We start from the raw sequence: 26,422 nt of genomic DNA, 5'->3' as shown, positions 1-26,422 counted from the left end.
ATGTAATCTCGCTTAAAATATACAAAAAAAATCTGTCACCTTTAACTTTTATGCCTTTTGGTGATGCTCTGTGCTCACTTAACTATTCAGAGTAACAGACATTTTCATCAACGGTGCCCAAACTTTTGCACACTCCTTGAATAGGTCGGTTGAGATTGCAGCTAAACCAGTGATTCAAAAAGCAAGAAAGAATCAGTAACACTAAAAGAAGATTATACTTTGCTTCTCTTTAATATTGGCTTAACACTCACAATAGTATAATAGTCGAAGGAGAGCCGTGATGTGGTCAAGGTCTCCTACAATCTGTGCTTGTCCAACTTTGAGAGAAAGTGCTCAAAGGCATTTTGTTCTCAGCACAGGCAGGAGCAACATCTTGCATATGCCCAAAGGTTAGCCCTGATGTTCAGTGCAGGTGTCCGACTTTTATGCTTTCTTTACAGTTCAAGGTTCCCAGCATATGAGCATGCAAGCTCCAAAAATGGGTACAAATTTTTGCTGTCACAGCATGAATAGAAAATAGCACAAAAGTACTGCAGAGGTTACTTGCAAAGCATCATCAGTTTGGGAAACCTCTCCATAGCTGACAGTGACCCCAGGCCATATATTGATCATCACCAAACAGGGCACATCAGCACTGCCTAAATAGCCTGCCTGTGTCATCTGCTACATGTGTGTTCTCATCTCCCTGTCAGGGTCACCCAGTCAGCTGGTTTGTGTAGCTTCATCAAATATCCATTTTAAATAAAATATTGTGTTTGGAATAACCCTCACAGATCTCAATGGCATACTTAAGACCCTTGGCTCAATGGCCCCTGGATATTGCAACAAATTAGAAAATTAGAATTAGAAAATTAAAGCTGCCTCCTCTTTATGACCAGTAAATGTAGTTCAGTTCTTATAAAGAAATATAAAGTTCAGTTTCTAACGAATGTAGTAAATGACCGCTTGATCCCCCCTAATAAGGTGACATTTTTGTGACATGCTTACTGTAAGCCTCTTCACAGATTTTGCAGTAATTCTCTATTTCATTCAGTCTTTTCTGTAAGCTGCCTGCTAATCTGGGTAGCCCCCTTGGTGTTAGTAAGATGCTGTCCCACGTGGGCTGCCCATGACCTGTACAGAAGCTTTGATATTCAGACTCGTGGTGATCAACTGGATGTTTACACCACCACAACACATGTGATTCGGCACTTAGGGTGTGCATTATCACCTTCCTGACACCGCATGACATCATGTCCTGTCAGAGGGGGTGTAGCATAAGAGTCGCTCTTGTTCTGCGTTCTCCATCTCTAACCTCTGGAGGGCACACCCCAGTACTGTGCTCTTGGCGTACTTCATACTGGCAAGGTCTGGTACTCTCACCGACATTCTGCCTTCTCATCTGAACCTGGTGATATTATTTTACTCATGATCTTTAAATACCCAAAAGCAACAATTGGTCCATCTTGCCTTCTCATTTCAGGCGTCATTTTCAGCTCAGCTAATAGGCCCTGAGATTGTCATTTAGCATTCAAAGTAAAACACTTTAAGTTGTCATTGACTTGATGGCGTTCTCTTACGTTGCTTTCTGTGATGTTGAGAGCAACCGTCTTTCTTTAGAGGCTCTCCTAAGTGATGGTTGTTGCCGGTTGAGCCACATCTGTTGTAGAGAGAGAAAAGAAAGAAGAAAAGAAAAAATAAGTTTGCTTATATTGGCAGAACCTCTGAAACGCAAATCATTTATGTGGCCTGTATTCATGTGTGCAACAAGGCCGAGTTAGTCCAGGATAGCAGGACCTGATGAACTCGCTGAACTGCTGGCTTTATTCCCACAAAGTGAACTCTAAACTTGCCTGGTATTCACTGGGCTGATTGTATGGCCAGCCGGATGTCACCATATTTGCACACCTAGCGAGATGAGCTCTGTTGCCGCCACTGCCACCCATGCGGTACGCGTAATACACACTGACGTGGCAGAACCCGTTCCAAAGATGCCTTTCACTTTCTTCGAATTCAGCCAACAATGCAATATGCTGCCATGCTATTATGATGACAGTCTCGGTATTATTAGAAGAGCTGAGGCTTGAAAAGGTGATGTATATGCAAATTATTTTTAGTATTCTTGCATTACTCTCCCCTTGCTAGCAATTGGGTCTTCTGTATCTTGGCAGGGGAGTGACAGCAGATAGGATCACATTGCACTGAAGTGGTAGTGTGGGTTCCTGCATGACAGGTAAGGATGAGCATGGCGCTGGAGCAAGGGTGAGCTGCATGCATAATGCCAGGAGATAATGCCATGAAAACCCCCCAAAACAGCGACAAACACAAGTGAAAGGAGAGGCCATGAAGGTGCACTGTCAGTATCTTAGGCCACTGGCTTTCCGTTTCTCAAATTTAAAGCATAAAAGAACAAACATTTTGTTGCAGATATCAACACAGGTCGTTTTTGTTTTGTGTTGTGCATTTGAAAAGCTGTATGTTTAAGCGAGTAGCCATGGTGGTGAATCCCTCAAGCAAGAAAGTCAACCTGGAGAACCAAGCAGACACTGCAGAACAGGCTGAGGCCCACTTTACATCTGTGTGTGGGCTCAGCAACAGACTGCCTGTCGGTGCAAGATGGCTTCTGTAGCACAAAACCTTTTTTTTGTCCTACTTTTAACTTGTTAAGCTTTTCAGTTGTATTGTTTTTTGTGTAAAGCAGTAGGATGAGCTCATTGTTGTCTGAAGACCGCAACGTCGCCTCTGAATTTGGAGTGAAGCATCATGTATGTCTTGGTGTAACCTCAGACATGATGATCAGATGTCTGTATATGGACCTGTTCATCTTAGATTAACATGCTATCAGCTGTATGCTAAAAGATGTTTGTGTGTATTCATATACTTTAAAGGCTTTGTCTAACTAACAATTGCTGGCACATCCATAATTACTGTCCACTTTTAAGGTGTGCTTTCAAGGCGTCTTTACCTGACAGTTCTTGCCTGATATGTGATGTTGCTGAAACAGGCCCTGGCCTAAGAATTGATGAGCCAGCTGGTCAAGTGTGCTGGTGGATTGGCACACTTGAGTCATTACAGAGGGACTTGGACAGCACACAGGCTTGGGCAGATGAGATTTAATGTCAGTAAATGTAAACCGTTACATGTAGGGAGTAATAATGTTAGCTTTGAATGCACAATGGAAGGTCTAAAACTCGAACGTCCACCTTATAAGAAGGATTTAGGAGTTAGTGGACTGGACTGGACTATCAACTGTCAGACAGTGGTCAGAAGCCATCAAGAATGTTAGGTTATGTAGCGCCCTGTTGTATGGAGGTAATGCTTAAGTTACTTAACACACTGGTGAGATGTCACCTGAAGTACCAAACAGACAAGGCAGCACTAGAGAACGTCCAGAGGGGAGCGACTGGGCTGATTCCACTATTGTAGTGTAAGAGCTATGAGGAGAGATTGAAGGAGATGAACGTTTTTAGTTTAGGCAAATGGAGATTAGGAGGAGGCGAGACTGAAGTGTTTGAAATTTCAAAAGGACTTAGTAAAGTGGATCCAGGGTGTGACTTTAATATAAATACTGCAGCAAAAACATGGGGACGTGGTTGGAAACTTGTTAAGGACAGATTCTGCACAAACGCTAGAAAGTTTTTTCTTTACGCAAAGAACCGTAGACACCTGGAATAAATTTCCAAGTGGTGTGTTGGAGAGAAGGATTAAGGGACTCTCAGAATCTCAAATTGGTGTCATTTTATACATTCTCAGTGAACGGGATGGAGGAGCTTGTTGGGATGAATGTTCTAATCCGTCTAGCATGGCCGAGTCTTGCCACTAAGACTCTTGGTGCCCCCGTTGTCAATGAGCCCTCTGAACATGCAATTGTGGGGTGTTACCCCATTCCCGCAGAAGGACACGATGAAGTTCCTGGCCACTAGCAGGCTGTGGTCACGTCTCTAGATGTTACAGTATGGGAATCCATAAGGCTACCATCTAGGTTAAGTTCAGAGGGACAAGGTAGGCCAAGGCAGCACCTGCACTCCAGGACAGCTGGGACCACTGCCGTTAGGCAGGGAGTGTGAGCAGAGGGCCTCTAACAAGTCTCCTTACTCCTGTGTGGGCAGCATGGCCGTCACGAATTGTATGTCTGCCAAAATTGTCAGGAGTAGTAAAGGTGGCCGATCAGAAACAAGCCACTAGTCCTTCTTTTATGTGGTTACTTAATGAAAGGTAGATCTTGGGTGGTCATCTGCAGCTGTTTGATCAGTCAGGACACAGTGGAGAAGCTTATTCCATAGACTTCCATCGAATATTCCATAGCATGCCACTGGCCCTATCTGCTGCTACTTCAGGGAGTGCACAGAGAAGTGACTAAGTGTCACCTTTGTTTTGCTGTGACTTAAGCTTTGAATCCAAACATTTTCAAGGTGACCTAATAAGGCATCCTTCCACTATGGCCTTATTTTACCTGATGAGCATTTGTATATTTGGCAAGTCGTGAAGCTTCACTGCTTTGGCTATACTACTGCTTAGAGCGTCTGAAACTAATGAACATCTTTTTGTGAAAGTGCACAAGTCATAAGTAGTTTCTTATTCCACAAAACGTTGTTTCTTTCCATCTTCTGCTACGAGGGGAATTCAAAAAGTGAAGGCAATTTAAAAATTACACGGCAACCACAACGGAGAGAAGCCGTGAGTTTAGTTGTAGCCAAGGTCAGATGACCACGGATGGTCCGCTGGGGTATTTGTACCGTTTTTGAACAACACACCTTGGTAAGATTTCTTTGGGAAGAGGGAGTGAAGCCTGTTGAAATTCAGTTTCTCTCTCCATTGCGATTACTACATATTTATTTTGTTACCATAACAATTTTCAAGCACTTTAAAGATTAAAAAAAAGTAAGAAAGGTGTAATTAAACTTGTGCTATTCTAAATTAACCAAATGTAACCCTAACAGCTCTGCCTCCATTGACTTTTCAGACGTTGCTCTTCTCCCCATGAGCTGTGTACCTTGACACTCTGGCCTTTGTCACATTAAGCGACATTTCATGCCTCGGCTTGAATGAGACCACGCACACTTTATGATTTACAGTTTTCTTTTTTGTTTCCTTTTGGTTGTGCCCTCCTATGTTTTTTATAGCAGCTTGAGCTGCGTTGGAGCGTTGGCCTACTTTACACAAAGTCAAAGCCGGCCACTGTGCTCAGCTCTCATAGTTTGCGTATTTTCCTTTTGAATTTGTGTATCATCACTCCACCCTGACTTTGGCAGAATTTAATTTTGCTAGAAGTCGTATACAGGTAGTTGCGGACTTACAACCACGTTCAGTTCTGACAGACCAGCCGCAAGTCGATCTGGATATGAAATGTATTCAAACTTGACCGCATGTGTAGTACTGTATAATAAGTCCCTTAAGTCATATTGTTTGTTTTATATCCTTTATCATCATCATCATCATAGCACATTGTATAGATTTTCTATCATTTTTGTTAATTTTCTTTCATTATTACTGTTGCTCACTTGGGTGCCACACCTTGAACAGCTTCACAAATCCTGTCTTTGTCTGTGTTACGTTACGTTACGTCATCAGTGGTCATCATCCCTGTGGTCATTGTGTTAACTCTGAGAGGAGGAATTGTACCCGCAGAGTCTGAGCACTCGTGTGTTTTCCGATTTTAACATTTCAGCCTGTTAATAGTAAACATTAACAGATAAAGGAGTTTCGTGTGGTTTCTTTACCCCTTCCTGGCGGTTAACACAAAGCGGTGCATCATGAGCCACAGAGCAGAAGCGTCAGAGGTTAACCAGATACAAAGCCAAAGCGCAGCAGTACATGGCGTACAAGGGGACAACTTAAAGTTGCACGCGATCGCCTTTCCTCCCTCATACTGCTTGATCACCTTCATTTTTGTGTCGAGATCAATTGCCTTTTTATCAGTAATTGTAAAATAAATGTAACTGAACATAGTTGAAACCTTTGCAGATAATAAACTGAGATTGAGATGAATGAGTCACGGCATACGGAGCTGTCATGGCGAAAACGGTCATTTGCCTCTGAAAGGCATTAGCAGTCGTAAGTCAAATGGTCGTAAGACGCATAGGTCATAAGTCGATGACTACCTCATTTAAAAAGTTCATCTGGGAATAGGTGACCAAAATGTATTGCTTTCTTAAGGAATTATTTAATACATTTAATGTGAAATGTTTCAAAGAGACAATTTTTTGTGTATGTAAAGTTAGGTGTTTTTTTTTTTTGTTGAATTTCAATGATGACCAAGCTGCAACAATTACTCATCAGAAGTTAGGATCCCAGATTCTCAAGGTGCTGCCACTTGACTTTGAGCGCCGTCCACTCATTCACTGACTCGTCAGCCTGGTGGCACATCATTTCGGGCTGGCACTAAACACACGACTCCTGTACGGATTGTCCACATTTAAATCATCTTGTGTATCCATGTAAGGTAGTTGTCATTTTCCGATGAAGAGTGCTACACATGTCAGGCTTCTTTGTACTTGTCTGAATGTGAAGCTAAAGTGGCGAGTGAGCACACTAAAGCAGACGTAAAACACTGAACTTGGACACACTGCAGACGCTCCACTCCGGGCTGCTTCACGGCGTGCAATTCAGGATGGACGACTCTGAAGAGAGGCTGGCAGAACAAAGATGTGCCCTGAACAGCAAGCCTTTGTACTGCCATGTTGTCTTTCTTTATATACCCACCTACTTTTTTCGTTTTCAAAAGTGGCCTTGGTAAGTGACACATCTTTTTGTTTTATCTAAAATTCTTCATGTGCACAAGTATTTCCATTTTCTGTGTATGTATGAGTTGTCAGTCAATTACTAGTGCTGATCGCCGAAATTTGCCAAAGCGTTTTTGTAGCGATTAAGCTGTGTTCACCGCTGACCTTATTTGCTGAATACTTTCCTAGAAATTTGCCACGCAGCTGGATTAGAGCAACTTGTTTTTCTCCCAGTGCCCCATGATGCTTTACAAGGCCAGAGTGACATCACAGAGTTGTACTAGCCAATGGTGGATGGGGCAGCCCACTGAGTATATAACACTGAACCCAGCAGTGGGCTAAAAATAAGCAAAAAACAATGCAACAGCATTTAAACACAAAATGCACATGCAGAAAAAAAAACAGAAATGCGCCAACGTACTCGTGTCTTAAAGGAATTTTGAATGGACTTGTATGTGAGCTGTAACACGTGAAACTGCCCCTTTAATAGTAATACCCAGAGTGCTGTGCAGTGAGTGTAGAATCCACATATGCTTAGTGTTGTGCATTTTTGGTAGCAGTTACACTGAGTGAGCAAAATCTTCAGGGGAAAAAACCTGCCATCGAATCTGTGGGGAGGGCAAGCCTGAGTGAATTTGTGCTTCCTGTCTGCAAGAAATGTTACCATTCTGATATTTCATTCTATTTAGTTTTAACTCTGGGAGGCATAGTGGCGCAGTGTTTAGTGCTGCTGCCTCACAGCTCAGCTCTCATTTTTGGATACAATAATCAGTCCAGCAAGACCCTGTGTGTCCTTCTCTGTCTGGGACTACGTCAGTTCACTTCACTTCATCGAGTTTTCTGAACATTTTTGTGATTTCATCAAGCTCGACAAAGCCAATGCAGCAGAGTTAACTCATCACATATCTTGAATGTTTTGTAGTATTTGTTTTACATTCCTAATTATTGCTCGGGCTTAGAGGAAGCAGCCGTGATAAAATATGAATGGACTCAAATGTATTCATTATAAAAGTGAAGTACAAATATCCAGTGTGATTTGTAATTTACTAGAAAGTAGGCAGCTAGTCAATGGAAGAAGCCTAAGTGGTTCATCCGTCTTAGCTGTATCTGCGAGTGCAGGGTGGCCTTGTAGTACAGTACAGTACAGGCGCTATACTGGATGTAATAAAGACGGGTGAAGTGATTCATTCTTTCCGTCATCAAGCTCAGTCCTGGACTGGAACTGCTGGTCGGTGAGCACCATGTTTAAGCAGTTGGCCTTATTTTGTAGTCAGAATGACATTACAGTAAGTACTTCACTTTGTGAACATTGTAGTCCTCATTATACCCTTTTGCTAAACCATGGAATGTTCAAGTCTCTTTTTGTATTTGAGTTTTCTGACGGGTTTGCTCCTTTAATTACCTACCAGCAGTAGCCGTGAATATGAAGTGAAATCTACTCCGACGAAAACAATGAATGGCGTAACTTCAGTATCACAGTATACACTGTACACCGAGATGGCCATTGTCAATTTGGTAAGAACATCTTAAACAAACTATGCAAACGAGGTTTACCCCAGTATATGAAAAGCACATAATGGTTCAGTTCTTAGAAGTCAGCATGGATAAATGCTAGTTTATTTAAAAGCAGAGTTTAATTAATAAAGTTAGTAAGAATGACGCACTGCAGTTGCAGGGACTTCGCAGCCCGAGGGCGAGACAGTAGGAGACTCCCACGTCACAAACTCGGGGGCATTTCCTGCAGGCAGAAGTATGTCGTCTGATTAAAGACACAAAATAAAATGGGAGAACCTCAGTCTGATGAACCTGCAAATCCTGAGCTGAGCGCTTCTGTGGTCATCTGCAGCACATGCCCTCATTTTGTTATGGCCACCTGACAATGTCCCAGACGGGAAGATGATGGCATGTGTCTGGAGGACTGTGCTGTGTGGTGCTTTAGTGCCAGCGTCATGTGTCACTGCAGGCAGTCTGGACTTCAACAGCTGACGTGAGAAAGATGAGGCACCACTGGCTGAAGATACCAAATGAATGCTACAAATGACTTATGTATAAAATAGTTTATTATATAAATAATATTTGACATGTTTTACAAATAGTCTCATTTGTGCTTAATTAAAATCTTGATACATTAAATACATGGATGTGCATAAATCACATAATTCTTTGATTTGTATGACTTTTTTTGTTCTGTTTCCTTAACATTCCAAACCGTTACATACTGTACGTGGCTTACAGGCAGCCTCTTGGCTGACCACAAAAATAAGTCTTCTTTTATTCATATATTTTCATTCTCCATGCACACACAAATCTATCGAAGTGCATCAAAAATTTGAAAAGAACAAAAAAAATTATCATTTGCTGCTGATCTAATGGGGGAAAAGATGGTTAAGGGGGGGATGCGGTGGTTTTGATGCAAACGTTTGTTGGGCGCTCATGCACAGTTAGTAAAATGCTGGTTACATGAGGTTTTGGGATACAATTGCTAATTCTCTTTGCCCCAGCTCAGCAGACCTCCTTTGGATTTCAGTTTGTCTCTGTGTGGCCGTCTTTAAACCAAGGTGGGCCTGTGAAGGTACGACATCACTGAGCACCCCTTCGGGAACTGAGCTGACAGCCACTGAAGACGCGGCGGGCACTCGCTGCCCGTCACTCTTAGTCACTCCCATTCTGGGCAGCCACGGAGAGCAAACGTGTTTTCAACAATTTGAAAGATTCTAGAAAATGCGTTACATTCCTGCATAGTTTTTTGGGTTTCTTAGAAATCACAGGCCACTTATTCCTAAAATGTTCTACTGTATATGCTATATACCTATTAGAAAAATAGACAATTTGTAATGCTTTAAACATATTTCTACTAAGGAGATTATTGTAAAATACGTTAAACATTCATAAATCTTCTAACATTTATTGCCATGTTTTGAAGTTGATCAAACATAGTATTCCCTGTATATACACACACACACACACACACACACACGGTTCATGGACTATGTGTTCTATACACATATAATCTCTCCCCCCCAAGATATACATATATTTAAATATTTACCTGTGTGTATATAAATACTGTATATATTCGTGTGCGTGTGTGTATATACTATTTACATACCCAACACACAGTGCAGGGTTAGTCAAATTGTTGTGCACTTTACATATTGAACACCAGTTGGTGCTATGAAAAACATACATTAAAACGATGGATATCCTCATTTTGTAAAGGCTACCTTAGAAGATGCACAGCTAATGGATTGAGCCTGTGGAGCTGCGTCTGCTCACAGCACAAAATCAGGCCTTGTGTCAAGCTAAAGGTTTTATGAGCCCAGCCGTGGTTTGCTGTGGGGCATGGCATTACTGACGAATGACCCGGTGAGCACGCGTGGCAGGCCAGTGGGTAGTGGAGAGAGCTGTGTGATGTGCTCCCTGAAAGTGACCCTCATGGGGGTTTGATGTAATTATGTTGTTCACAACGTTTTGACTAACCGTGTACTCACACACACGTGTATACACAGTACAGAATACACGTGGTATACACACAAACACCCGTGTTCTGCACATGCACCTTAGGGCTTTCTCGAATTAGCCATGGCCATGATTCTCTTTCAGACAGTGCTGTCCCAAGTCCGTCCTTCAAACCTGCACTTCTCTTGGCCAGTTTTGCGTCTGCCAGTAAGTTGACTGAACGTGCCAATGCCACATGTTCATCAAAAGTGGGGCGTTTTATTCTGATTTGCTCCAGTTTACTTCTACAGTACACTTGCAGCACGTTCAGTGCGTCTTGTCATATTCAAATATTACTCAATATTATTGCTTTACAATGACTACAGCTTGAGTAAGGAGAGATTCATAACTGGAGACCCTTAGACATTTTATCAGATATCCTCATTTGATTTTAGACGTTTCAATACAACACAAAAACAATGAATTCTGCCCATCTATTAAAAATTCATCTTACATTAACGCTAATGTGTTCAATTAGTAACTTGTTTGCTTTAAAAAAAGACAAATGCTATGGATCAAGGCTGGACAATCAGAGATGCTGTAATGAGTCAAAAACACAGATCTTATAAATAACTGGTATGGATGTTTGAGTCTAATAACGGTATTTATTTATAATGACTATAGAAATAAAATACAGTACTTTTACTGAAAAGAAATGTACATATACTGTCGTACCTTCAGTGTATTGTTACGGCTGCGTACTTGTAATAAGCGGCCACTCACTCACTGTTGGATCACACTCTTAAAACGGCAGAATCAGAAGGCATCTATTAGGGATGTTTAAATGTATTGAGCAGAGCGTCCGTCACACGGTCGTCTGGCGTGGATTCCTGGGACACGTAAGCGACTGTACCCGAGATGGATAGTCATACTGAGTGCATTTAAAGGCATCACGACACAGTCTTACACAAAATGGTGTAGAATTGTGTCCTCAAACTCAGAACAGCTGTAGTCAAGAGAGGCCCTAAAAGACTTTACTGGCGCAAAACCAGCACATCACATCCTGTAATAGCTTTAGATATAAAATACAAGTGTCTCCCACCAAGAAAAGGTCGACTATAAAAGTAAAGGGCGGCCAGTGTCTTTGAAGGCCTGTTTACATTAATGACCTTAAGTGTGCAACAGACTCTGGCGACCTGTAGCGTCCACTTAACTGGTGCTGATGGTGATGATGTACCTCGCCTTGCACATTTATGATGGCAGCAGCCCAGTAGCTGATGTGTGTTGAAGCCGTCACTGCAGTCTGCTTTGAAATTCTCACACAGACACATTCGAGTTCAGTAAAGTTTGTTATTTCGATAACGGCATACTTACTAGCACTATACTACCTTTCTAGAGACACCTGTTGATAACAGTTACAATACGCCCCTCTAGCATAAGCCTGTCGGGCCCCGGCTGCGTCTTTTCTCTCATTTTACTATGAAGAGGCTCCACTCATGTGATAACGTTGGAGTGTCTCATTGTCTTTGCTCACTCTTTGTTTCTTACTGCGATTGTGTCCTTTCTGTCTTAGTCTCCTCTACTCCTGGTTCTTTTTCAGAAGAGAGTGAACACGTCTCCTGTCGCCAGCCTGCCTTGTCGTCGTCATTTCCATTCCTTTCCACTTACTGCTCAAGTGTTCTGCTGTCGAGTTATGGCACATGGCCGCCACTGTATGGCTGTTACATGTGCTGAATGTGTGTCATAGCTATATAATTCTGGACACATCGCAGAATATTAATTTACTCCATTATGCATACTGATTGGGGAATAAAATGATTTCTGAGAGCGTTTTCTCAAATAAGAAAAGCAATCCAGCCATCCGTGTTATCGGCCTATCAATCATTCAGGATGACACTTGTACATAATTAAATCAGTATAATTTAAACTACCCAGTTTTCATTCAGTTGAAACAAGCAGTGTTCCCTGGAGTGATAAGAAATGCAGAATGTAGAAAGGACAGATTGGCTCGAGTATTTTAACCTTTCTACCAGATGGCAAAAAAAAGAAAAAGAAAGGAAGCCCTCGGCAGGTTTGTGTTCCAACCCACCCAAATGTCCCTGTGATCGTATTCATCTATGTAAAGTGCCAGTCCCCGTATCTTCTTTAACGTAACTGCAGTCGCCTACGTCTTCAGGTCAGACTGATGTACTTCTGCGTCACTCTCGAAGGTCTCTGTGTCTTTTGAGCAGGTCCTAGACGGTATGTCAGTGTGGAGGCTGAGCTGTGTAATGCTGCACGCTTTTATGATCAACGTCTTGTTGAGTCCGGCTTCTGTAAAAGTTATGTTTCTTTTCGGGTGGAAAGGTAAACTTTGTCATAAAAGTACTTTTCCTTGGCATCAGCTTGCTGATAAGGTTACACAAGATGGCTGAGACAAGGCAGCGTCACGCATAATTTCATTTCGTGTGTCTCGTGCTAAATGTCACCACAGTAAGTGCAACTTTCAAAGTCTGTAGTGTTTTCAGCTGTGATCATCTAAGCCGTAACTGTGTTTACGGAGTGAGTGGACTTGCAGCTCTTTGCCTGTAAGGCAGGGCCTGCCCAGCTGAGAACAGGCCCGGTCTATAAGATGTTCTTCTCAAGAGGCTCTGATTATGTATTCACAAACTGCTAGTGTCACCCAGCAGAAGTGAGAACACAAAAGTAGAGCTGTAAGGTAATCTGACATGGAAGTGGCCTTCAAAGATGGTGGTGGCAATCTGGCCCGTGTCAGAAGAACTCACTGTGGATCACTGTAAAGACTTCTGTAGTGGTCCGTACCACTGGAGACAGTTAGCAGCATATGAGTTGTCAGGTTCTGGGCCTTTTGCAACTTGGCCTGTACTGAGAACGAGAACGAGACAATACTCGGGACAGCCAGTCTGCCATCACACTGCGACTGCTGAATGACATTCATTATTTCAGGTAGTATTTCTCCTCTCCAGTTGGACATAATAATACATTTTATAATCTATTCTTTCTTGTCCTCTGTTAATGGGAGAACTCATTTCTGCTTGTAAAATACCTTTGTACTTGTAACTTAAAGCAAAGAAGCTTAAAACTATAAAAAGACACAGTAATTTGGGGTGTTGATGAAGAAAATGTAATAATTTACTTCATGAGGCAGAAGTACACAAAGAAGAAGAATAGTTGCATTAAATACCTGAAATTTCAAAATGTGTTCTTCAACTTAAATGATTATGGTCTAAATTTATATAAGATTGTGATGGAAATTGGCCAGATCAATAGTAAAAGATCAAAAATCACTTTATAATCGTAATTACTGACCATGAAATAGTCAAAGACGATACCCCACATGCTTATGTTTGAAAGTTGTCCTTTTTAACCTTTTGGGGGTGACGCCTAGAGGGCTAGGACCACCGGTTAAAACATCTAATATCCGAAATATTATCATATCTGTGATCAACAAACTTGAAATGGCATAAAACGACACTCCCACTGCGTGTATTAAGTTTTGTGAAAAACTTTGATCCCATTAGGGGCTGATCGCCTGGGGTCAGCTGATGTGGCGCGCACAGCTTTAAGTAATATTGGCATTTATTTGTTTGGCTGACGCCTTTATCCAAACATTTGAGAGGTACAACTGGTTCCATTTCTTTTGGTTCTCCAATTGGAGCAGAGGCAGGTCAGGTGACTTGCTCAGGGTCACACAGGTGTCAGTGGTGGGATTTGAACCCACAAACGCAGGGTTTGAAGTCCAGACCACTACAACACACTGCCTGCCTACTTGGACGTCCAGTCCTGATCATCTTGGTTGAAGACACCTGTTGGTTTACTCTGTCATAAAGGTGGCATTTCCTACACGAAGTGTTGTCCAAAAAACTGGCTACAGACGAGGGATGTTTTAGGTCGAGGAGGCCTAAAATCGGGTGAAGCCCCAAAAAGCTTGAGGTCTAGACATTAAGACGAGTCGAACCATACATCATATGTGGGGCCTTTCGCTTACCTGTGACTCGGGAAGCACTGGGCAAAAGCAAATACCAAAAAAAAAAAAAAAACTGAAGTGATTTCAAATTGTTGGTAAGAAGTTCTGATGAACTCAAAAAGCAACTGAGCTCTTCAGAAAACGTACAGAATGCCAAGCCTCCTCTTTAAGCCACTAAAGTCCAGTTCGACTTCCGCGTGTTACAGATAAGACGTCTCCTCACTGCAATAGAAATGAAAGAAATGGCTGGTTCACATGAAATCTCAAAGAAGATACGCCAGATGTCCTTAGGTTGCACTCTCTAGCGTACGTGTCTTTGCACAGAGCTTTCCATAAAACACTTCACGGTGGCTCCCACTAACAGGTCTCAAAAAGCCAGTTATCAGCGTGTTTTATCTCTAAAAACATACAGTACGTACTTTACTGTTTAATGCAGGAGAACAGAGAGTTGCACGTGTGTTGTCTTCCTTTGCCTTCTGTATTTTAATTTGATTTGAACCCCACTAAAGGAACCTGCGTTTAGGTGTGTGAGGCAACATGTCTTACCACAGCTGAGATGGTGTCAGAATCTACTGCTGCGACCTACTAACTTAGAACAGGTCTTTATGGAAAATGAGGTTTACAGTATGTTCATCATTATGCCCCATCCTGCAAGACAGTGTTAGGGTGACGAGCAATTCATCCATTGACGGTTAAAGGATATTAAGGTTATTTTTCATTACTTCAGTGGTGCCGTCTCATTTACTTAACAGTTTTATTTTTTTTGCTGCATTACTGCCTGTTGTGTTTTAACGCGAGGATCTCAAAAATAACTTACAGTCTGCTGTCGGTTTTTCTGTACTGATCATGACTGTGACATAACTTCACAGCAGTGTCCTCTTTTCTGTAGGCCACCATTCTAAACAATGTCGCTGTCTACAAATAAAGTTGTAAATAAAAGTACAATACGGGCCGTGTGCACGAGCTGAAACAACAGGAAGTGTAGGAGACAGTTGTTTGTTCAATGAAATGGAGCTTGTTAACCTGCACACCCACCTGTCCCTTCAGCCAGGGGTGCTTACGTACGCATCTAGCCCACCATCTCATGGCTCCTGTGGCACTGAGTGGAGAAACCACATGCAGGAGCCTCACAGCTGGTAATGGAGCCTTTGGTGACTTGTTCTTATAAGGTCCTCATTGTCACGAGTACAGTGAAATTCTTACTTGCATGTGCTAAGCAACACGCCACCAGCACTCCCCGGAACCTTGACTGGAGATATGATAGACGGACACAAAACTGCATTTGATAAAAACCAAACGTTAGCTGAGAGCACTTTGATGTGCAATTCCTACATTTTTTTTTTTTAGCTAAGAAGGGTTCTGACGCATCAGCAAATGAAATAATAGAGCAAATAGGACTGGAGGTGCACTGATAGGCCATGAATCCTTACCAGCAGTTCCACTTTTTTTATTATATTCACCCCACCAACCATTTATCAGATTAAAAAAAGTATGATATCAACACATCGGCAGATAAAAATAGGATAATAAGCCACTCAAGTCTAATGGAAAAGACTTGTGACTGGTTTGCTCCCAGTGTGTTGTTGCCAGGGTGGGCTTCCTCGCGACCCAGAGCCTGCAGGGCTCTGAAAGTGGGTGGCATGGGTGTTTGCCCCCAGTGGTGGTAATTACGCCTGCATTTTTTTTCTAATATAAAGATTAAATGTGCCCGGTAAGCTTGATGAAAATCCTGGACAGACAAACGGACAGCCATGGTGGCGTATTATATATAAAGATAGTTTCGGGTTACGTAACATGTCGTAATTACAAAAGAACTTATTGCAACAAGGGAGCTAGCGCCCCCTGCTGGATACAACTTTTTTCCTAGTTCATTCTTCACATCACAAAAACAGAGTGACACCTATGCCAAGTGAAGAATGGCAATCGGGCAGACTGATGTTGCCAGCCCAGAACTCCACTCACACAGCATTAATTATTTGTTTCTGAAACTAGAAATGGCCTATTATATACACTTCTAAACACAAAACACCACAAATGGAAAAAAAAAAAGCTTAAGAGAGTAATAAGCCCAAAGTGAGACATACTACATTAGACTGGAAAGGCAGTGGTTTCCTTTTAAACAAACACATTAAAAAAATCAAAAGCATCCGCTCTAATTAAATTAAGTGGAGCTGAAGTTCCACACCAGAAAACTCGAGGCCCATAAAAGAATTAGCGCCGAGGAACCGTGAGTCATCAATGCTATTAAAAATCAAAAGTGCTTCTTAATACGCCAATCTGGAGATGATCAAGACTTTCACAAACTTGGAAACAAATCAAAGCACATCGCAGATAATTAATATTAATCAACTCCAAACAAGTGGAATGTGTCTCAGTTCGGCTGGGAATTAAACACAATATAAAAATAATTTCTAGCAACCGAGTCCATAAGAATGCTGAACTCCTGCACGCTCTGCCTGGCGCTTTGTTGCTTTGCATCCCTCAGTGTCGCCTCAGCTATTCTGTACGGTATGCGCAGCAGGGACGACAGTTTAAGTTGCAGTATTGATGAAGGTGTTTCTTTTACAGTGTGAGTTCTCTGTTTCTGGTTTTTCTGGTAATTTCCCAGTTGAAGTGATCTGTGAACCCCCGCCACATGTTGCCGGAGTGCCCGTATTGAATGGCACTGTAGAAAGTAAGCCTGTCATTAATCTCCCTCACTCATGTTAAACTTTCTTACCTGTACAGTATGTTGTTTCACAGTTCAGGAATCTAAAAAATTCCTTCTGTCACAAAGTGTGGCCTACTGCTAGTGGCATTGGTCTTGATCCAAAAAGCTGACAGTCGCAGAGTGTGACACACTGGGCTCCAGCCTCAAAAATAAAAATATTTAAACAAACGCACCACGGCTCTTATAAGAACACCGCCACAGTGTGCACTAGACACCTACGCACTCCGTATACAATATGTCTGACCTGTTTGTTCAGTTTATGTTTGAATGTAAAGCACCTGCTTCAGCAAAGGGACGCCTGGCAGTTGGACTTAAGGTTAGGGACTTGTGGGTAAGTGAATATGCCCAACCTTTGGTAATTTCCCTTTGAAGGAAAATTTTACCCAAAAGTGCTACTTTTTAATTGTTACTTCTCCCATGTGGTTTGTAGTGTTGGCAAAGAAAAAAAAATCTCGTACTTGTTCTTTACACAAAGAACCAGAGACACTTGGAATAAACTACCAAGTAGTGTGGTGGGCAGTAGGACTGGAGGGACTTTCAGAAGTTGACTTGATGTTATTTTAGAAGAATTACGTGGATAGGACTGGCGGGTGCTGTTAGTCTGAATGGCCTGCTCTCGTCCAGATTATTCAAATATTTTCCTTCAGAATGGAGCTAAAAAGGTTTATGCTTTAATGCCAGTGACCAACATTGCACAACAGCAAACAATATCAAAAATCAATAAAAAATAAAAATCAGCTTCACTTGTGTCATATAAGCCACGTCAAGTCCTCCAGTCATATACTGGAAATGGGAAAAATACAGTTAGGTCCATAAATATTTGGACAGAGACCACTTTTTTCTCAATTTGGTTCTGTACGTTACCACAATGAATTTTAAATGAAACAACTCTGATGCAGTTGAAGTGCAGACTTTCAGATTTAATTCAGTGGGTTGAACAAAACGATTGCATAAAAATGTGAGGCAACTAAAGCATTTTTGAACACAATCCCTTCATTTCAGGGGCTCAAAAGTAATTGGACAATTGACTCAAAGGCTATTTCATGGGCAGGTGTGTTCAAGTCCGTCGTTATGTCTTATCAATTAAGCAGATAAAAGGCCTGGAGTTGATCTGAGGTGTGGTGCTTGCATGTGGAAGATTTTGCTGTGAACAGACAACATGCGGTCAAAGGAGCTCTCCATGCAGGTGAAAGAAGCCATCCTTAAGCTGCGAAAACAGAAAAACCCATCAGAGGAATTGCTACAATATTACGAGTGGCAAAATCTCCAGTTTGGTACATCCTGAGAAAGAAAGCAAGCACTGGTGAACTCAGCAACACAAAAAGACCTGGACGGAAGACAACAGTGGTGGATGATCGCAGAATCATTTCCATGATGAAGAGAAACCCCATCACAACAGCCAACCAAGTGAACAGCACTCTCCAGGGGGCAGGCGTATCGATATCCAAGTCTACCATAAAGAGAAGACTGCATGAAAGTAAATACAGAGGGTGCACTGCAAGGTGCAAGCCACTCATAAGCCTCAAGAATAGAAAGGCTAGATTGGACTTTGCTAAAGAACATCTAAAAAAGCCAGCAGAGTTCTGGAAAAACATTCTTTGGACAGATGAAACCAAGATCAACCTCTACCAGAATGATGGCAAGAACAAAGTATGGAGAAGGTGTGGAACAGCTCATCATCCAAAGCACACCACATCATCTGTAAAACACGGTGGAGTCAGGCAGTGTGATGGCTTTGCCGTGCATGGCTGCCAGTGGCACTGGGACACTAGTGTTTATTGATGATGTGACACAGGACAGAAGCAGCCGAATGAATTCTGAGGTGTTCAGAGACATACTGTCTGCTCAAATCCAGCTAAATGACGTTAAATTCATTGGGCTGCGTTTCATGATACAGATGATCAATGACCCAAAACATACAGCCAAAGCAACCCAGGAGTTTATTAAAGCAAAGAAGTGGAAAATTCTTGAATGGCCAAGTCAGTCACCTGATCCTAACCCAACTGAGCAGACATTTCACTTGTTGAAGACTAAACTTCGGACAGAAAGGCCCACAAACAAACAGCAACTGAAAGCCGCTGCAGCAAAGGCCTGGCAGAGCATTAAAAAGGAGGAAACCCAGCATCTGGTGATGTCCATGAGTTCAAGACTTCAGGCTGTCATTGCCAGCAAAGGGTTTTCAACCAAGTATTAGAAATGAACATTTGATTTCCAGTTATTTAATTTGTCCAATTACTTTTGAGCCCCTGAAATAAAGGGATTGTGTTAAAAAATGCTTTAGTTGTCTCACATTTTTATGCAATCTTTTTGTTCAACCCACTGAATTAAAGCTGAAAGTCTGCACTTCAACTGCATCGGAGTTGTTTCATTTAAAATTCATTGTGGTGATGTACAGAACCAAAATTAGAACAAAGTTGTCTCTGTCCAAATATTTATGGACCTAACTGTATGTGCATTTCTTGCTAAAATGTTGTTCAAACGCTTCCTCTGGTAAAACGAAAGCAGGACCCTCTCACATTGGGTCAGCCCCCAGAGTCACTGAGTTTTAGGTGTAGCTAATGGATTTGGGGTCTATAACTGTGTACAGTATCTTCATTTATTCACACAGACGAATCTGTGACTACTCTTGTGACGTTTCTCAGAGTAGTGCCATCCCCGCTTTCCTTTATGGCGTGCCTTTCACAGAGAGCGCGCCCCTCACTCTGCTTTAAAAGGACAATTTACAACTGACTTAGGGACTTTTAGGAATTAAAAGCTGCTAATTTGTCCTATTAAGTTAAGTGCTGCCTGCTTGGCTGTGTCTGGGAACACAGAGGACTTCTGCTCCTGCAGGCTAGCGCCTCTTTAAAAGGGTTTTATGTCAGCTGGTGATGCACATTTCTCACAGTTTTAGTTAAAAACGTTTTGTGTGAAAGTACTGACTGTCTTTTAATTTGTCTTTATAATAATAATACATTTTATTTATATAGCGCCTTGCCCATGCATGTAGCCTATATGTGTCTGGAAATGCTAAGTTAATGTGCAGATATTTTTATATCTAGGAATATGACTGCTTTTTTCTGCTTAGTCATAAGGTGTATTAAAAACAAAAAAAATAATAAAAGTACATGTGTTTTAAATGTATAAAACATCAGATAATTTTTCATTTAGTCTCCACACACGTGAGGCCCGTTTCACTAATGCTTAAAATTAGAAAGACACGTAGCTTTTCCAGATTCCATGACCTAGATTTTAAATATCAGTTACAGAATGGCTTCCTGTTGATTCCACCTCCTCACATACGTAGAGAGAGGCTAGCGACACTTTACAGTGTGCCTCCTGTTGGGAATATTTATTAATAATACGTTGATTCAGATGACTTGGAGGTTTTCTGGTTAGACTGGTGTGCTAATTCAGCATTCTGACTGTGTACACCTTTGGAAGATTAAGACAACGGAAAAAAGACTCATTTTAAGTGAAAGAGATCACCTGAAGAGTGACAGGCATGGACTACCAAAAAGACAAACAACATCAAATCCAATTACCTCCTGCCATCACGCATCTTTCCTTCAGTAATCTATAACGTCCATTTACAGCACTTAGGAAGACTCCTGACTTGGAAATGTTAAAATATTACATAATAACTTCAGTTTCAGGCTCTGCCTGCTCTCTCGCAAACGCACACTGCATCTTCAAATTCAAGTCATCAATACATGTATCAATTGTATTACTTGAACTCATTATTCTCATGTATGCAAATAAATGATTTATTTAATGTCAACAAAGATCTTTCTAAAGTCCATTTTGCACAAAAATAATACATAAAAAGCGATTTTTTTTCTAGATTTAGTAGCAAAGTTGTAGGCTAGTAGACTCCTAAAATTATGTTTGCCATTTGGATAAATTAAATACATTCATTGAGCTAATGTCCAAAAGACCTGAATTGCTATCTTCTGTAGTGCAAAGTGCATTCGTCTGCTGTGTTGTTCGACTTGTAGCAGCAGTGGTTCACTTAAAAGTGACTTATGCATCAGGCGGACCGAGACCACAAACATTTTGGGAATTCCAAAAGCTAAGCTTTAGGAAATCTTCTAGACAGCAGATTCTTTGTTAATTAAACACAATCTCTGCTTTTCAATAAAAGTGGTTGTGGCTTTCAGTGGGACTCCGCTTAAGAGGAGATAAGGACAGAGTGGAGTGGGCCACCATCGGTGGGGATAATGAGAACGCTCTCCAGATGTCGTCTCGGGCTGGTGAAGGCTCTTTTTTGTTAGTTAGGCAGACTACCAACATGTGGCCCAAATTCATTCTTGATATATGGGGAAGCTGCGCTATCTGGAGCAAGTCAGTGCTATCTGAAACATTTGGCTGCCATGCTGCTTCATCCATCTTTTATATTTAATATTTTCTTCCTTTTGCTTTGGTAATGCTATTTTTAATGCTTCCTGATTCGGTGGCCTGCTTATTTCCTCCCTAGAGCCCTAAAGCTGGCATGCATTATTACTGACATGATCCACAAAGTAATGAGATGTACTGTAACACACATTGTGAATATTTAGCACGCACAGTTTGATACATAAACATCGGTGTACACCGTGAGTCGACAGCACGGTGCACAAGGCAGGAGCCCAGGTACGTACTGTATGTGTGTGCGGATATTCACATCTGTCTATCTATACACACTCCACATTATGGGATATGTTTATACGTATATAAAGCATGTGTTTATGGTCATGCATATGGAGGAAAAACAATGTGACAGGTCAGATATGTGTTCACAATGAAACAAAGGAAGAAAAGAAAAGACCACCACCACCTCTGAGCTCGATAAGGAGGGCGGCTTTGATTTTACTGCTTCACATATAAAGGAGGGAGACGATATTTAGCACCTCGACGAGTTCTGCTGCCAAAGAAAAAAAGCCAAAAATCCCAGCCACGGCAAAGCAAAATCTGCCTCCCAGCACCAAAGTAAACCCAAATGCCTGACTATTTCAAATGACACTTAAAAAAATAAGATATGCAAGTAATGTAACTGGGATGTATGTAGTGTATAATCATTTGTTGCACTCTTCAAATTTAGTAATTTATAAATAACTGTCCGAATGTTATTTTTCTTAATTAAAAAAACAAACCAAAACTGTCGGTTCAACATAAGAACGTACTCGAAGACATCTGTGCACGCGAATCTCGAAGTAGTCCCAGAGGAGAGGACTTCAGCTGGTTAGGCTATGCCCACCATACAGTATCAGAACCCTGGACAGCTCCACGTTCGCCTCGGCTACAAATAACACCGCATTATTGTACTCTGTGCCATTCCTGCTTAGCCAATCTGAGATAAACCTAGAGAACTCAACTCAGTTTCACGTCGTTTTCTGAAAACAGCCCACTCACTGTATTACTGATACAATGTGGTTTCATCACATAGTCCATGCACTCCTTTCAGTGTTGACTTTAGTCTCATTTCAAAGCACAAAAAGATTATGAAAAAATGTCCTCTTTCTCTGATTCTGGAGATGCTGGTCTTGAGATTTCAAACATGTTCTGTGGTGAGTTCAGCGATTTCCTAGACTTTAATATTATAAGGATTTCAGCGACTTGGTTTTCCAGGATCTCCATTCTGCTGTTCAAGCTTTTTATGTCCTCCTTCAGTTCATGTTTAAACTCGAGAATCGAAGCCTGAATCGTTTGCTCTGGAATTGGATAAAATGTGTGTTTGACCTCCGCTTGAACAGGACTGCGATCCTGGGGGCTCCGTACCTCTCCAACATTATCTAAGCGCAAGTCACTTTTTGTGATACCACTATCACATGAATCGGTTTTCTTTAAGGAAGTCTCCTCGTGAGCTTTAGTTCTTTCTGGTAAAATTTCCATGGATTCAGCTTTAGAAACCTTGTTCCAGTTGTCCGCCTTTCCCACAGAATCTCTGAATTTGCTCCAGCCTTTCGCCTTGGAGGACTCTGCAACTTTGCTAGCCGTGTGGGTTGTAGGTGCTGCCAGCCTTGCTCGATCAGATACCCCTGAAGTAGAGGCGCCATTTGCTGATATGGAAGGGACGGGCGTGGCGGGGCTTTCAGTGACAGTGACGATGCTGGTGGTGGTGATGGGTACTCCGTGTTCCACATGGATCATTCCTTTTTCCACATCTAGCTCATCTTGGTCTTTGGCCCTTTCAGCCGCCAGCCGTGCCTCTTTCTGTTGTCTGAACCGCTGAAAGAGTCGCCGCACTGGGTGGTCAGGTGGGAGGTTGAGTGGGGCCTCGTTCTTCCTTCTCAGTCTCTCTTCTTCCTCCCGCTTCACGTCACTAATCTTCCGAAAGACAATCTGTAAATGACAAATAAAGACAACAGTAAAAACATAGCTATTTTGAACCTACAGTCTCGATGCCTGCATTCAGGCATGCAGCCGCTAGGACGAGGAAATTACAGCCATTTTATAAGCCTTACAGAAAATGCTTCCTGATGTATAAAGATTAGATACATTACAGCAAAGTCCTCTCAGTGGAGGCCTCATTTAGGAGCTCCTTGCTACAATGCATACTATTCCAAGCTAAAATACGAAAGATTTCTAGAAGGAAAAAAAAATGTAATTGTATTTAGAAAGAAAAAAAAAAACAATTCTTACAGAAGCTGGAAACAGACTACTAAGTTCTGTCACTGCAAAAACGGTCACTTGTGAGGTGGAGGGAAGCAAAGCACACAAATGGAAACATTCAGAACAGTTTAAAAGTTTATAATTTTCCTTAATTTAAGCCACCATGAGCTCTTCTCCATAATATGCGTCTAAAATAACAATTTAAAGAAACAGCAAAGTTCTCAAATGTTTCTACTAACTTAGAACTGTATCACAAGTGACATTCTTCAATCCATTTTGCTTTTTAATATAAAAGAGAAACTAAATAAATGTGACCCTCTTTGCCTGGTTTCTCCTAATGGCACTAATCGTTTTCCTCTGCCTGGCCTTTCATGCGAATCAATACGGCCGACCCCACATCATGATATCAACCTCTCTTACTCCGCGCTAAATCTTAAGAAACCAGAAGTTGCAAGCAGAGCGGTTGTGAAATACAAGTTAGTGATCACTTGAACCAACAAATGGTTTTATTGAACAAGTTAAAATTGAATGGTGGTGTCTAACTTTGACAGATTTGAACAGTATTTTCATCGCCCTGCCCTTCCCAATCCTATACACCATGACATCCATGTTTCAAATGACAAGAAGCAAAATCCAAAAAAATAACCTTTTCACGGTTGCTTTTGCTCCACTCTGCGTTAGTGCAGATCACAAAGGTTGTCAGATTGTCTAAACGCTGCACCGTGTTTTTCCAGGTGTTTTCTGTTAAAAATAATACACATTTTGAAACCTATTTTCCCCATTTAAAAGTGCTGTTTTTGGGAGATTCAGGATATAATCCAGTCATGCAAATGTATAAGTTTTATTTCCTGTTAGGATTGTGTGCCAAAAACGCTACAGTAATTACTTTAGTCCAACAGAGAGTCAACAAAAATATTGTTAAATCATGCAACAATTAATAGTTCCAGAATTCATCCGTTACAGCAGATGGTGTGGACATCACCCTCCATGCATGACCACTGCAGTAACTATTTCACCTTAACAGCTGTTACAAGCACATCATTTGCACAACAAATAAGATATTAGCAGGGAAACAAAGAAAAAAGGAAGCCTGGAGTCGCTGCTTCTGTGGGTTTAAACATCATTAAGCAAAAACAGACAGATAACATATTCTGGGAATGCTACAAGATAACGAGGGCCAAATAAATTTATAGATATGCCACCTCGTCAAGCTTGGGACATAAATCAACGGGGTCTAATGCTAACTCTTTCTGAAACTACAGATAACATGAAATCATTGTGAAGTAAAAAGTACAGACGGGTGCCGCACAGGATATTATAAAACACTGTTTTCTCCTAAACTATTGATGCTAATACAGTATATCGATATTCCTTTGATGCCAAAGGGAGGGCAAAAGTAGACATCTCTTAAACTGTAAATGTCACAGGCCAATTACTCTTACAAACGTTGATGTTACAGTATCAGCAAACGGCTTTGTAAACAGAACTGAGACTGTACAGGTCGCCATCAACTGACATGACAGTCAGCCAAACTAGTAACATGCATTATGTGTAATATAGAGGAAAAGTTTAATGAAGAAAGATTAAAGATAATGAGATATATATATATATATATAAACATATTACAATACATGACATACAAAGCACCAGCTGCTCGTGAAGCCTTCAATGGGTGCACCAATGGGCAGCTTTAGTTGTCGGCACTGAAACAAAGTGACAGAGAGAAAGGTAGAACATCCCAAGCAGTGTGTACGGTACGATTGGTGGAACAGGCAAAACTCTACTAGATTATAGGATGGCTGATCAACAAGGTTGACCCTAATAGTCAAACCACGAAAGGTTTATTTATAATCCATGAAAAACATTAACGGATTTGTTAGAATATTCACAGATTTTTTTTTCTATGCTCCAAAACACACTTTGTCTTAACTATGCCACCATTTTTCTGTGCCTGGCGTTACATTTTTTCAGTGTCATTAGGCATCTGACAAAGATACCCTTCAGACTGGCTTGGACCTTGAGTTACTTTAGCGTTAGGGAATCTCCATACTTCCATTGTAATGCCCTCTGGCGTTTGTGCCTCGGTGTATGCAAGTACATTAAATGCTGTAAACAAAGAGAAACTTGTAAATAACTCATAAAAGAATAAAGTTATGTTAAAACCAAGCACACCACTGTTTTTCTTGTGAAATTCCCAATAAGTTTGATGTGTCACATGACCCTCTTCCTATTGAAAAAACAAAAGTTGGATCCAAAATAGCCGACTTCAAAATGGCCATCATGGTCACCACCCATCTTGAAAAGTTTCCCCCCTCACAAATACTAATGTGCCACAAACAGGAAGTTAATATCACCAACCATTCCCATTTTATTAAGGTGTATCCATATAAATGGCCCACCCTGTAGTTTAGCTAAAGTGTATATACTTTATATAAATATAGAGAGAGAGGGAAAGAAAAGAGAGATAGAGATACATATATACATTTTTTTTTTTTTAAAGCTGAGCATGTCCATTTAGTCAACAACCTTTTTCTAAAGTGGCCGCTATAACATATGGCGAGTATCTCAGCTCCTAGCACAGTATATCTACTACATCACTTATTTTTCTTTTAACAGTATTCTTCTCATTTGCCAGAAATAACGATGACAAGGTAGGAATCCTGGCAAGGTCCAGATACCAGGAAAAAAAAAAAAACAATGTCGCCGATTTTTATTGCTGCAGTTATGTGATGACATTCTTTCAGTTATTATGCAGTTTAAATAATTCTCTGCATCATAGTGACTCACGCGTCATGGGTTTTACAGCCTTGCCATACGTTTATCTCAAGCAAACATTTTCTTGGTATTTTATGAGTGAAGAGTGAGTTTATAGCTCTGTAGTCCTGATTAAATTTTCCCTTGTGTTTTTATTATTTACTCTGACAGTCGTATCAGTCCTTGTTATTACTTAGTGGCTCTCTTTATTTCATTAAAACTGTAGAATAGTCAACAGCAGAAATATTTACATCAGTTGCACTTCACATTTCAAATGTTCCC

At 41.2% G+C, this 26,422-nt stretch overlaps 1 protein-coding gene across 3 annotated transcripts in view; it reads right to left on the bottom strand.

Annotated features, from left to right (window-relative positions):
• Positions 1–246: 246 nt before the first annotated feature.
• The window catches only part of LOC120516299 (potassium voltage-gated channel subfamily H member 1-like), a 709,330-nt gene continuing 683,154 nt past the window's right edge, over positions 247–26,422 (bottom strand). For 2 of the 3 annotated variants that reach the window (XR_005630822.1, XR_005630823.1), the window contains 2 exons: positions 22,150–23,116; positions 247–1,639 (listed from right to left, as the gene is read on the bottom strand). Coding sequence is in view for 1 of the 3 variants with exons in the window: in XM_039737874.1 (XP_039593808.1) it covers positions 22,274–23,116 (843 nt within the window). In the remaining 2 variants the exon portion in view is untranslated. Of the gene's footprint in view, positions 1,640–21,009; positions 23,117–26,422 lie in introns of those variants that run through there. The other variant, XM_039737874.1, reaches the window with a different exon arrangement.

This window comes from Polypterus senegalus, chromosome 16 (assembly GCF_016835505.1).
Source record: "Polypterus senegalus isolate Bchr_013 chromosome 16, ASM1683550v1, whole genome shotgun sequence".
NCBI lineage: Eukaryota > Metazoa > Chordata > Cladistia > Polypteriformes > Polypteridae > Polypterus > Polypterus senegalus.
Note: the sequence above shows the minus strand (reverse complement) of the source record. Positions and strands in the feature narration are given on the sequence as shown.